At 36.5% G+C, this 14,174-nt stretch overlaps 2 protein-coding genes across 2 annotated transcripts; both read right to left on the bottom strand.

Annotated features, from left to right (window-relative positions):
- Nucleotides 1-623: 623 nt before the first annotated feature.
- Nucleotides 624-10,120, bottom strand: LOC107185506 (tetratricopeptide repeat protein 39C-like). The gene is made up of 10 exons (XM_015573199.1): nt 9,965-10,120; nt 8,499-8,636; nt 7,192-7,393; nt 6,248-6,455; nt 4,682-4,882; nt 4,002-4,170; nt 3,514-3,712; nt 2,434-2,685; nt 1,228-1,436; nt 624-746 (listed from the first exon to the last, which is right to left on the bottom strand). Exons 1-10 carry the CDS (start codon nt 10,118-10,120, stop codon nt 624-626), a joined length of 1,857 nt encoding a protein of 618 aa, XP_015428685.1.
- A 1,080-nt stretch (nt 10,121-11,200) lies between these two features.
- On the bottom strand, nt 11,201-13,011 carry LOC107185547 (soluble calcium-activated nucleotidase 1). The gene is made up of 4 exons (XM_015573247.1): nt 12,365-13,011; nt 12,081-12,284; nt 11,852-12,009; nt 11,201-11,781 (listed from the first exon to the last, which is right to left on the bottom strand). Exons 1-4 carry the CDS (start codon nt 12,972-12,974, stop codon nt 11,569-11,571), a joined length of 1,185 nt encoding a protein of 394 aa, XP_015428733.1. The 5' UTR covers nt 12,975-13,011; the 3' UTR covers nt 11,201-11,568.
- Between the last annotated feature and the right edge of the window lie 1,163 nt (nt 13,012-14,174).

Genomic DNA, 14,174 nt, shown 5'->3' on the forward strand with positions numbered 1-14,174 from the left:
CTCTACGTTAACTTTTTACGTGTCATCCCCAATACCCTTTAACAAGATTGAAATGGTGACCGTCCACGCTTACTTCGCGCATGTGGTCCCGAGTTACGCGCACTTAACGCAACTTTATTGTATATCTCTATATGCACTATGTGTAGAAATAAATGAAGGAAATTAGTGTTTATATTTTTAAAAGCAATTCTCTTTTTTTTATGCTGGGTGATTTATTACTTGACAAACGACAACTTTTAACCCCGTGCAATCAGATATCGTTCTTTTATGAGAAATTATAAAAGAATTTCCATGAGCTATTTTAAAAGTTATATACTGAAACGTTATATCTATGCTTCATTTTTATTTCTTCGAAAAGTTAATATTAAAACATAAAAAGTCATATTCGAAATCGTATCTATAATTCATTTTTATTATTCAATATTTAATTCGCAGAAACTAATATTTAAAAGCTCTTTCCAGTGTTATGTTTTGCCAATCGTGAAATTTGTTTCTGTATTAACTGATCAGCGAAGCTAATACATATCGGTGATTACGATAAAAGGGACCACCCTATATATTCATCGACGCGAAGTCACTACTGGCGCTATTTACAGGAAGTAACGTAATATATATCTGAGCTTTCATTCGTCCTCACTGAATCGTCTCAAAGTGCTACGTATCCGTACGCTGAGTCGACTCTCGAAGTCGTAATCTTTGTATTCGTTCAGGGCCCTTAAAAGAACTGTTCTTCCTTCCTCCACATTCTGAAACAGTTTGAATCACAGATTTTATATTAAGCTGTCGCTAAAATATTAAATTTCTCTGAAAGTTTCGTCGTTTTCAAAAAGAAAACATTTTTTTAGTTTGGCTATCATAATGATGGTTTCCTTCAATCACAATAAAAAATTATTTCTCACTTTTGCAACTACTACCATTGATATTCTGGGGAAATTTTAGGCGAAAAAAAATATGTACGAGTTCAATTTTGTTTCATTCTATTCAAGTTCTTAATCATTATCAAAAATTCAAAATCCCTATTTGCACCATCCTTATTTTCTGAGGGTTAATTATATCATTTAGTAAATTTTCAATTTTTATGGTGGCATTTATTTGTGCTGCCACCCAGTGTTGCTAGAATTTTTTAAAGAAATGCCATGTCCCAAATTGGGCGATTTCGAATAAAATAAATAAATATATATTTAAACTTTATTTAAAAATCCCGCGTTAACTGCACGTAGCACTTACGTTAGTGATGCAAAGTGCGCTACCAAGCTCATAGAGGGCGAACGCGCTAATGTGTTGATCACAAGTATCGTTGGACGGACTGCGTCGTCTCAGGCAATTTCGGTAACTTTCAATCGAGGCTTCCCTGTCCCCCAAGTAGGAGTGAGCCGCTCCTTCGATCAGATCGGCTAATCCGACCATTGGTTCGTCCGATCGATTGCCTTGGCATTCTAACAAAAATTAATTATATTTTTAATATATTTTAACGATTCATAAGATATACGCTCAAAATGAACAATTATAATTTATATTAGTATATAATTTATATAAACCTCAATCGGTATGCAGGGTACGTCAATAAGAACTACTAGCTAAAATAACTCGTTACATATTGATTGTACCAGAAAACGTTTGAATAAATTATGTAGCATTTTAAGGGATGCATCGGATGAAAACAATTTGATATTTTTCTCTTATTTTTTTTTAGATATCAAGGTGACCTTGAGTTTTTTCAAGATCAGTGCTTCTTTTTCTTTAATACTAGAACCAAATTCAAAACTCTGTCCTATTTTAATTTTTAAATATTTAATATCTAAATTTGCATAAACTTTGCTGTAGTCTGATCATGAAATATTCAAGTATTCTTATTTCTGAAAATAGGAAAAAAACAGCATATACCAAATTTTCTAAAAATATATATTTAATAGGGCTTATTTTAGGCATCTAAAGGTTAAAAAAATTATTTCCTAAGTGTTTTCTCAGGTTTTGATGTATACAGAGTTTCCCACCTAACGTGGGCACCTTGAATATCTCACTAGTTTTGGAAGATACAAAAAAATGTGAGTGGAAAGTATTATTTGGTTAAAAGGAGCAAATACTATAATAAGCGAAACATTTTCTCTCAAGGTCATATTTTTCGAAATTTCAAGGTCATCGATGTTTTTTTAAATAGGACTATATGTATTTTCGTCAGTATGACGTAATAGTTGAGACCAAGACCAATCCAATGACCTATAATAGTGTGACCTTCGTATGACCTTGAGTACGACAAATTGACAAATGTATGAGAGTAGACTTAAATAATAAAATAATTACGATAGAGGGATTAGTGCAAAAATGTATCGAAATTGATGGGCATCATATTGAGCGTTTGTTAAAATGAACTTTCTGCAAATGAAAAGCAAGATATTTAAGGTGCACAAGTTAGGTGGGACACCCTGTACATACCTAGAAGTACTCTTCGTAGCGACTCCGAAGTACAGGACAACATCGCGTTCCACAAATACAATAATTCGTACACGAGCAGTCTGTAGTACAAGACCGTGTACGGCTGACCGGTTTCTTGGTCCACCAGCTTCGGGGCTCGGTGCTGAATGAACAAGCCAAGTTGCGTTTCTCTACTTCTCCCTTTGGCGAAGTATCGAATCTTCTGATAGGTTGTCGTCACATCGTCGAAGTTGCCGATCGCTCCGCAACAAACTGGAAGCACAAGGTGATTAACCAAAGTGTGACAAACGAGATTCCGATATTATAATATATTGGGTTATTTGTAAAATTAATTTATAATGATTTTAAAGCGTGAAATTTTAATTACAGTAAAGTCACGTTAACTGCGCAAAATTTGGGACCACATGCGCGCAGTAAACGTGGACGGTCACCATTTTAACCCGCCGTGAATTAAAAGCTCGCCTTTGTACATACAATGTAATGCCAGCAGCTCGATGGTCGCAGAAAAGGACCGGTAAAAAGAAGGAAAGAGAAAGTAAGAGTCGTGGTAGCCGAATGTTGCGTTAGGATTGTCTCACCGATATGCCGGCGTTTAATCATTTAAATAATTTAATAATTATTTATATTAAATATAATCATTAGTCATTCTTTAAAACCTTTTAAAGGTCGTAATAAATGATACGCTTGACTGGTTCCAGCAGTATCCCTTCAGTGGTGGGGATGACGCGTGGAAAGTATATAGAAAGTATATGCGAAGGCCCTTCGCGCAGTTAACGCGACTTTAGTGTATATTAGGTTATTTGGAACTTAATTGCCGACTTTAAAGCGTGAAATGTACAGTAATATCGAAATAAACACCATTGTGTATACCAATAAAAAATAAATAGTCATTCATTCAATCAAAATGAAATTCTGGATTTTTAGAACTAGTGAATTCTTTGAAAGCCAAGATTCTAACAATTTGCTAAACTCCAGTCATCACATGAAGGATAGATAAAATCTTATTCCGATAATAGATGACCAATAGAGATGTCCGATTTTTAAATTTTATATCCAGGTTACCTAATATTCATTCCTTACCTGCTCCTAGGTAAGCGTAAAAACTTTTCGACCACCTGGATTCGTAGCGCAGTCGCGACAGGGATGGATAAGCTTTATCGTAGCTAAAGCGGATTAAGTAACACCAGGCCATTTCGTGCAGACAGAGTAGTTTCACCTCTCTTTGATTCGACACTTCGACAGCTTTTTTGTAGGCTTCGAGCGCGCCGGCCACATTTGACTGCAAATAGGATTTAAATCGATTATAAATCATTGAAAACTGTAGATAAATAACGCGGAAAAGCGATTAGTTCTATCTAGTTTATTCATTATTTTAAAACAATCTTTAATATTCAATTTTTTTATTATTTAAAACCTTTTAATTTAATTTCCGTTAAAGGTAGTTATCGTTACAATTAAAGTTGGTTAAATAAACAAACGTAGCTACTTAGCGTTTGGAAACTTTTAGAATAAACCCTATACATTTCAGTCCCCACTAATTACCCTAAAGCTAAAACAAACATTTCTACCTCGAGTCTCTCGATTCGACCGGCGAAGAACAGGAAGAGCGCCGAATTACTGAACTCTGGATGACACTCGGCTAACAACTGTTTCGCGGCGTTCACGCCGGCTCGAAGATTATTCCCGTCGAGACCGAAAAACGGACGTACGATCGTATGGTACCAAAGTAAGGACAAGCTGCAAATAAACAAAAAAATCAAATATAATATACATTATACACTAACATTCAAACCACAAAACTATACAATTCGATAAAATTTCGACAAACAAACAATATTCTATCGATGATATTTCGACTAACAAACACTATTCCTTCGACAAAATATGAGCGTCATAAATCAATGTTTTCTTTGTTACTTCGCTGTTTTAATTTACTACGTAAAAAATGTAAGATTCCAAGCATAAAAGCAATACGGAATTCACATGAAATCAAAACAAAATTCGTATAAAAGCTCGCTACATCTTCTCGAGGGACTATACACAACGCAACGATATGAGGGACAACAAAACACGCACTTATGGTGGGGTAACACTTATAGAATCACCAAAAATTTAGTGTTCCATGATAACAACAGCGTAACAAGAGAATTCACGACGGGTTAAAATGATGACCGTCCACACTTACTGCACGCATATGGTCCCAAGTTTCACGCAGTTAACGCGACCAACAGTACACAAAAAGACTCACGTTGCAAGTGGGGCCCGCATGTCCTCGCTAAGACGAGCGTTCTTCAGCGCGGCTAGGCTCGCCTCCCTGTCACCTTCGAACCCCAGAAGGTGGCTCACTTTCACAAGGGAGTGTGGCAATAAACTGACACACAACTGGTAAATCCCATAACCAAAGTTCACCGCGGACATTAATCGGGATATCTCCGTGGGCGCCACGAAGCTGCGAACAGTGTTGATGACTTCTGTTAAAATTCGACGAAAAAACATTTCACGTGCATCATCGCAGTCGTCGACGGCTATCGGAATCATTAGGCATGAACGTATTAAGTTAACCTGTTGATCGACATTGACAGTCACCGGTGACCGGCGCTTAAATTTTCTTATTGATCATCGGTAACTGTAACTGAATTTTCTTGTCGCTCACCGGTGACGAGCACTAAGTTCTCCTTGCCGGTCACCGGTGACCGTCACTTAGATTTACTTATTGATCATCGGTAACTGTAACTGAATTTTCTTGTCGCTCACCGGTGACGAGCACTAAGTTCTCCTTGCCGGTCACCGGTGACCGTCACTTAGATTTACTTATTGATCATCGGTAACTGTAACTGAGTTTTCTTATCGGTCATCGATGACAGGCACTAAGTTCTCCTTGCCGGTCACCGGTGACCGTCACTTAGATTTACTTATTGATCATCGGTAACTGTAACTGAGTTTTCTTATCGGTCATCGATGACAGGCACTAAGTTCTCCTTGCCGGTCACCGGTGACCGTCACTTAGATTTACTTATTGATCATCGGTAACTGTAACTGAGTTTTCTTATCGATCATCGATGACAGGCATTAAGCTCTCCTTGCCGGTCACCGGTAACCGTCGCTTAGATTTAGTTATTGGTCCTTGGTAATTGTAACTGCGTTTTCTTAGCGGTCACCGGTGACTTTAATCATTTATTCTACAATAACCAATTGGTCATTTAAACGTCCAATGATTCGGCGTAAAGTACACAACAGCGTTTTGAAAATTTGTTCTACGGAGAGCTATCACATTTACCCACAGTTGACTTAAATTCGACTTATTTTGAAATTAAAAAAGATTCATCACAAAAGGACGATAACAGTCAAAATGATGAGGATATGTGAATAAAGATTGTATAAAAAATTTTCCATACATGTCTTACTGCTAGGTGCGTAAGTAAGTAATTCACTATTTTTTTTGTAAATTCTACATTTGTTCCGAAAGAACTGACATACTCACACTACAATTAATAATATTTGTAGGTTTCATTTCATCAGCTTGCGTCATTGTGACTAAACAAAGGATCGAGCAAGTGTTCTAAATTTAAATTCGATCAGAAGTTTATTGCAAACATAGCGAATTACTTATTTAGCACACCTGACAATTGTCAGCTTGAATGTGTATGATCCAATGTGTGAGTGGCTGTAGTACGTCTGAATGTTTTAAACGTGACAATTCAAATAGAAGTACCTGTAACAGTTCAAATTTAAAATTTTTGGAAACTAAAAGTACTTATTAGGAGAACGAATAAATCGTACGAGGGGCGTATTTAAGAGAATAACAAAGAATTACGGTGTTTGTTGCTCGTAAGTGATGCCGGTTAACGAGAAGAGCATCGACAGAGAGTTTCGCAGGCTTGATGGCGACGAAATCGGTGTCACGTTGGTCGCAGACTCGTTGCAAGACGATATGGACAGTTCCGACGAGCCTGGACTCTGCAGACTGTGCAGGGAGTACGAGGAGTCGATGGATGAAGGTGTACTGCATCTCGTGTGGATACCTACTGGAACATAACTATATTATCGAAAACACTTGATGTAGAAGTGTAACTCGATGTAGTAAAACGTTCATTATCTAGGATAATAAAACAGTCACTTTTCCGATGGTAAACTTCATTTATTTAAAGAGAGATCCAAAAAATGACCGTTTCAGTAGATATTTATGGAATCCATATATGTTGGTGGATGACACTCCGTTCGGATAACAGAACGTTCCGCTACCAGAACACTAGGATAGTGGAACGTTCGGATAATAAGACGTTCGAAAAGTACAACGTTTTGATATTAGAACGTTCAGATAGCAGGACATTCGGGCAGTAGAAGGTTCGGATACTAGAACAATTGGATAGTGAAACGTTTAGATAATAGAACGTTCGGATACTAGAACCCTAGGGTAGTGGAACTTTCGGATACTAAAACACTAAGGTAGTGGAACGTTCGGATAATAGGACGTTAGAAAATTACAACATTTTCATATTAGAACGTTCGGATAGAAATCAAATTATGCCCCCCTCGATACCATTCAACTTTTATTTGAAACACTTTCCGGTGTCACGGATAATTTCAGAGATATTCGAGGGGATCTATTTAAATGGAACACCCTGTATATCTATAGTACGTTCATCCGTGGTGGTTACAATGCTAAGCAAACAAAGACATAAGATCTCTATATTCGAAAGAAAAGCACATTGTGGCAAAACGATCGAGAGTACTCGACGAACAATGGCGGTTCCATACCCGAGGACTTTCGGCCGAACGTGTGCTGATACAGTTGCCAGATCTGCGAGTGTGCATATTGATAAACCTTCCATGCTTTACGTAACGTCCAACCGCCGCGCACGTAACCGGTGAGCTCTTGTTGCAGCAATGTTAATATCGCTCTGCAAAATTTCGCGTCCGCCAGGACTATTTGTCTCTCCAATCGATTGACGTAGTCCGACTGCAATCATTAATTCAATACGTACCTCAATAACCGTTGACACGTGGAGTGTACCACGTGACTCAAAATGTTGGGCATTAGTTTAATGAAATTCCGTTAAAATGATTGTTTCGATGAAAATTTGTTTAAATAATCATTCGAATGGAAATTTGCTCGAATAATTGTTTTTTTATTAATAATTTGTTGATAGGTTGTTGACAATTCACTCAGATTATCATCGGGTAAGTGAAATTTCGTTTAAATGATTATTTAAATGAAAATTTATTCAAAATGATCATTTATTCGAATGATTGTTTTCAAATGAAAATCTCTATTTCCTTGCTGGTATATGTACACGTATGTTATTCGAGGGTGTTTGTTGAAACTGTTACAGATCAATTTTCTCGATATTAACGCAAGTGATTATTAAAATATTGTTATGAAATACAGACTCCTCTCGATTATCGTCCCGAAATCGGGTCCACGCCGAAACAATAATCTTATAAGGAGAAATGCTTCAGAGAGAATCTATCTCATATATGACAATTGGAGTCTAGCAAATTGTCAGATCTTGGCTTTCAAAGAATTCGTTAACTCTAAAAATCTAGAATTTCATTCTGACGGATTAATAACTATTTATTTTTTGTTAAAAGCAAATGGGTATACACAATGGTTTTTATAACCTAATATACAGTAAAGTCGCTTTAACTGCGCGAAAGGTACTGTAACATTTTCCACGTTATCCCCTCCACTGGGAGGATTCCCCTCGAACCCAGTCAAGCGTATAATGCGTATAATACATAAATCAACACTAACGCAACGTTCGGCTGCCTCGACTCTTAACTTCTTTTCCTTTCACATTCGCTATCCTTTTCTGCGGCCATCGCGCTGCTGGCGTTACATTGTATTTACAAAGGCGAGCTGCTCCATATTTACAAGGAGTTGAAACAGTGACCGTTCACGTTTACTGCGCGCTTATGCGGTCCCGAGGTTCGCGCAGTTAACGCGACTTTGTTGTATTTGAAATATTATTTGAGATTTCGAATTTTCAGTGAATGTTTGCCCAACACTGTGAACGATGGTTGATATAAGTGAAACATCCTCTAAGGGGGATGTAAGAAATTACTCCTGTTTCTTCCGTTCTGAATACTTGGCTCTTCATCGACTTCAACCATCCTATGTCCCTCGCGCACTCCCTTTCCATATCCTTCAATAGTTCCATGGCTTGCTCGAGATTGTCATCCTCGAATGTCATTAAGGCATTCTAGAAATGATTAGTCTCGACTGAATTGAATCGAAAATTGGTCGACTGTTATGGTTGCTTTCAAATTATACAAGGTGTTTCGCAATTATGCATATTATTTCAATTTACATATTATATTACAAATATTGTATATCGTTGCATATGAAATGTAGCAATTCATATTTTATTCAAATTCAAAGAATTTTATCAGTTAATAGATTTGTTTATACAATTATTATTAAAAATCTGAAGTTCTTGGAAGTGAATTAGAAGAATTTGAGACTAATTTTTAGAAAATTATTTTAACCCTTTGCACTCGATTGTCCCCTCTGAAGGGACAAAATGTATGAAAAATTAAAACTTCCAAGTGTAAAGCGTTAATTGTAGTCAATAAAAATAATGATAATAACACGTATTGTGCGAAACAGATCGTAAAATATTCCGAATTGTTCCTATTTACGGTAAATTTTCAAACGAACAAGTATGTTTATTTTCGTGATTCAGCAATCTAATTAACGAAAATTTCAGCAATATTTAATTACAACTCGTGTCACACGATTGTCTTACTTACTTCATAAGCAGAAAAGCCATAATAAAGTTTCATGAAAATCGCGACGAATATATTCCTGCAGCGATGCAGCCTATATTTTGTAAGACGTCATTAGGGCGGACGTTTAAATAGCTCTTCAGTCAATACATACACATTGCACGGCCATAAGACGGCACGCGATACTGCACCGGCCTATTTTCATTAATCTTTCATTCAAGAGAAAACAACATTTGTTTAATAAAAGATGCATCGCAAAATAATTCAATATTTTAATACATGCAAATATATACAAAGTACAAATGTTTATATGTTAATATCGGCTTAATATGCATAAATCTTAATGCCATTTTGTCAATATTTAAAAAGAATTCATTTTCATGCATGTAAGTTCATTTAAGCAGAGCAATTTTCTTTGGTATTTTCTAATTTCCTTTGATTATGTTTCATTGGATTTTAAGTTTACTTCATTTTATTAAAAAGGAATAAAAAGCCAATTGGGCGACTACACGATCTCTGTTTCCGATCTCATGTCATTAGGTTTTATTATTTTTTATTCTCGAAATGTTTTACCTACACATTTAATAAAAGTGAAATCACTGTAAATGTATCAAAGCCTCTGGAACGGCCCAATACAGTTCACCGGTTGCGGCTATGGCTGGCCTTGAGACAATTTTGTAGATGTTTATCTTCGACCAATCTCGCGTCTACCAAATTTTCGCCGCAATAACAAAGCACTACTCCTCAGCGAGAAAAAGAAACAACAAGGCAAATAATGAATTTTAATATACTATTTACATACCATGAACAAAACGAAGCAGCGGCCGGCCTTCACGTGAAAGCTGTTAGGGTACTTGCTGAACAGGGCTTCAGCTTCCTCTGTTTTATTATTCAAATGTAGAGAAATCCCTTCTCTGGCGATCTGCCACTCCTGTGTGTCTTCGGATTTTTTAGCCATGATTCTTTGAAATCGTACTTCTCTCGTTGATTCAAAAACGAAACAAGGTATTCCAGACTGGAGGATACTGATGGTATCACCCACGTGTAGGTGTGTCAAGTGAAGGACATTTCACTGGATATCGAACGGTGTGTGGAAAATTCAGAGTAGCTATCCGCGGCCGAATAAACAGACCTTTTTTTCGAAATTCAACAAATTCAATGAATTATTGGTGACGTGAATATGTGTGTTATCCACGACGATTTGCGTCCCAGTGGTCGCAGTACTGTCAGACGCGTTGTGGTCGCCGTTTCATCGTCGTGGATGAGACGCAGACGCTCATCTGGCGACCACACTGGTGTGCTCCATCGCGACACACACACAGTGAGAAAGTGGTTGATCAAGCAGTAAAGGTATTAATCGTCATCCGGGAAAATGTTCCACGAAGGAACAAGAAATCCCTTTTTTATTGACACGATGCAGCTGAATCCTTAACACTGATCAATTACAATCACTTTCGACAGAGAGCAAATAAAGTGGATTATAAAAATTTCCTATGTCAATAAATTTATTCGTCTTTTTAAAAAAAAACAGATTTGTTATTGATTCTCAAATATTTCAAATCTTCGGTTTATTTCGATCTAGGCATACCGAAACTTTATTTATATTTTTAATCGTGCTTTCTTATTTGAGGAATTATTTATTAGATAAAGTTCGCGTGTCACACGGCGGTCGTAATTATTTGGGAAACCGTCATAGAGAACTGCACGTTGTCACCACCGGTTTAGACGAATTCATTGAAAAGAAAAAAAAAATACTGTCAATTCAGGAAAGTTTGGATTCAACATCCCTTACACGTAGCTTGCTCCCCATAGTGCCACGAATTGACTGAATTCTTCTCTCAGTATAGCGCAATGCTGCTGCCACCACCTCGAGTTTTCACATGTATATGTATTATTGATTTTACACCATATACATTACACGACCCTGAAACCGTATTACGATACCGGACAAAAGTTTCTCGCCGGGATCTGTTTTTTGGAGTAGGATATTTCGAAGTAGGAATTAACAGAAATAAATCAACCGAAAAACTATTCTGTCGTAGGTAGTATAATGGTCAACGCATAAAAAAGCATCATAAAACGGTTTTGTTGTATAATTTCTGCCAAAGATTGGTCTCCCTTAAAATAGCGATTTGTCGTATATTTATAAGCGATTATTTCCTTGAAACGTTTATGTACATGTATTTACAGATGCGTGCGATTGTTGTTTGTGTATGTATATATGTATGTGGTCTGAAAATTGAAGGAACTCAAAGCAACGATTTTGCGCTTGAGAAAAGAACCTGTGCAATGTAACCTACACAGTCTTTTCGGCCTTGACGTTTTTATAGCTGTATACAACTAGAAAATCTGTACATTTATTTACATTTTCATTTCAATTCAGTAACGATATACCTAAATGGAATGTTATATAAATTCTAACCCCTCGAATTTCTTATCCACCAGCCTAACCTCCGGCATTATTATAACACCTTCAATAGTGAAGGCCAAGATGTACGTGGCAGTTTGTCCCAGATACTCCTCTGTCTTAAGCGCGACGATAATCGAGTCCTCCGAACCCGGCAGGAACTTGAATGTTGAGAAGCCTCTCAGTGGATTTAATTTACCAATCTCGGTAACCTAAAAACCGATTTTTGTCAGTATTTTTAGAATGTTAAAACGAATCAACGAAATGAAAATTTCAGATAACCTTAATGTCCACGAAGTTTTCATCCGCTGTTAACAAGACGTTACAACTCAGTGTTTCGTCTTTAGTGTCAACGTAGCGTTCGTGGGAACACCGTCTTGGCAAAAAGAACCATCTTTTGTGTACGTCACTCCAATCACCTGACTCATGAATCATGTAACCTATAAGATATTAATGATTATTTATAACATTCAGGTGTAATAGAGTTGAGTCCAAGAACTTAATTATGTACCTGGATATTCAATATTCAGTGCTTGCCTTAATCTTTTATAATTTGACATCCAATTCAAAGAATGAATTTCACCACGTGGGGATATCACTTTCACCCAAAGTGGATTATTATGTTGAAACTCTCCCAAGGGAGTAGTCCATTCTTTTCCCGTACTACCAACATATAAATATTCATCCTTAACAGTTGCCCACTCAGTTTTAAATCCTGTAAACAATTCCACAAATGTGGCATCAATTCAACAATACATGGATTAACTCAATCTTAGGATCTTAAGCCAAATTTACCTTTCGAATTCTTTCCATTTCCATCCATTAATATCACCCAAGGATAAGCTTCCTCACCCTCAATAGCATATATTACTCCTGTACGGTCATCGAAAGACAATAAATGTCCATCAAAGGTAACCAGTTCAGACAGTTCCATACCACGTCCTTTCATAGTTAACGAGGATGTTAGTGTCTGATTCCTATCGTCCCAAATGATAGATATGAAATTGGTGCTACGATCCCAAAAGAGGCTGCCAGTTTTCATAATACTATGCCACGTGTTTTTCTTGTCCAAGCTTTTGGAATCATGATCGAGATCACTTACTATTGCTATTCTGTAGGTAACACCTTTTGACGTTCTAAGTGGTGGTGACAAAGGGTAAGTTTTATTGTACTTGTAGTAACGACACTCATTTAAAAACTGATTCGACGACGATGGGCGTACACTTCCGCGCAACAGGGGAAATCCGAGCAAAAACACGGGAACGGACAATAACAAGAAAATTAAGGCCAAATATTGGCTCTGAATGCGAAATGTACTGTTGGCAACTCTGTAAACGTGCGGAACACGTAATGCCTGTCTCCAGTCATGTAAATACGACATCTTTTCTATATTCCCGTTTTGCATTCGTATACGTTTCAGACCATGGTATACGAAAATATTGTCGTCAAGATTTTATAATATTTTGCACGGTGACAGATAAAGACTTAACCTAATATAACCTAACTTTTTCCTCCGCCATGGTTGACGTCGGCGAAAAATGACAACGCAGACAACTGCGTTCTGCGCCATCTAAAATAGATTAAACATTTGAAAGCAACGGACCGAAAATAGTTGGCGCGGAATATTAGTATTTCTTAACAATTTCCATCTTAATAATTGCTCCTAATTTGTTCCCTCAGAATTTAAAATTGCTCCCATCACAACTATTATATTTAATGAGATATTCGCAAATGGAAAATCACAAAATTTGTTGTCTGCAAAATATATAGTAAATAGTCTTTTTACACAAATATTATGGCACCGACTAGGTATAGGATAGACCTATCATCTTATGGGATTTCGTGTCTCATGTTCTGAAATACCGATAGTGTAAAAAGTCAGGGATTTTCTGCTACCCTCTACGTTATGAAAACGGTGAATTTGTGAACTACGTTAAATCTAAGTAGGGACCATGGTCGTGAACGGATTCTCTTCCGTCCGCTCGCTATAAAGTAGACGTATTAGAAAGGAGTCTTGGGTTCGTATCCCGACGGACCTATATTAGTTTTTCTTCGCGTACAAAAAAGTTATTGCGTTTAATATTGTTTTTATGGATATGTATATGTATTATTATGTACATTTGAGTAAATTATTTTATTATTCCATTGTTATTACAACAGTTTAACAGTGACAACGAACGCATGCATATTTTCAAATATCGGACTAATAGTATATTTTTATTCTATATTATTACATATAAGTGAGTAATACGTATCAAAAACGTAATCGAAACACAGATTTTTATTACACCACAAACATCGCATAAAAGATATTTCGTTATATTGACATTTGTAATAATTATGGATGTTGCAAGGAAATCAATATTATTGACATTATGGAACATATAACGAAATATCACTGTAACACTTAAAATAGTTTTAAAGTTCCATTCATATCATTGTCCTGTGAAAATTATCATACTTCCAGCAACATTCATATTCCAATCAAAGAATTTACAGAATAAGGAAAAGGAATCTAAAGTAATTTTCAGTAGTTCCATACATCTTTATCTCGAATACTTTTCTAAAACATTCAAAGTACTAGACATTTTTACACTTTGAATCT

Source organism: Dufourea novaeangliae, unplaced genomic scaffold (assembly GCF_001272555.1).
Source record: "Dufourea novaeangliae isolate 0120121106 unplaced genomic scaffold, ASM127255v1 scaffold48, whole genome shotgun sequence".
NCBI classification, from domain to species: domain Eukaryota; kingdom Metazoa; phylum Arthropoda; class Insecta; order Hymenoptera; family Halictidae; genus Dufourea; species Dufourea novaeangliae.

What these genes read in the sequence shown, in the direction of transcription:
- LOC107185506 (XM_015573199.1), bottom strand. Translation starts at nt 10,120, where the DNA reads ATGGCTAAAAAATCCGAAGACACACAGGAGTGGCAGATCGCCAGAGAA. An exon ending in GCTGCTTCGTTTTGTTCATG is followed by an intron (nt 8,637 to 9,964) that starts GTATGTAAATAG and finishes AATCATTTCTAG; the next exon opens with AATGCCTTAATGACATTCGA. An exon ending in ATGCGGGCCCCACTTGCAAC is followed by an intron (nt 4,171 to 4,681) that starts GTGAGTCTTTTT and finishes GTTTATTTGCAG; the next exon opens with CTTGTCCTTACTTTGGTACC.
- LOC107185547 (XM_015573247.1), bottom strand. Translation starts at nt 12,974, where the DNA reads ATGCAAAACGGGAATATAGAAAAGATGTCGTATTTACATGACTGGAGA. An exon ending in AAATGGAAAGAATTCGAAAG is followed by an intron (nt 12,285 to 12,364) that starts GTAAATTTGGCT and finishes AATTGTTTACAG; the next exon opens with GATTTAAAACTGAGTGGGCA. An exon ending in ACTGAATATTGAATATCCAG is followed by an intron (nt 12,010 to 12,080) that starts GTACATAATTAA and finishes AATATCTTATAG; the next exon opens with GTTACATGATTCATGAGTCA.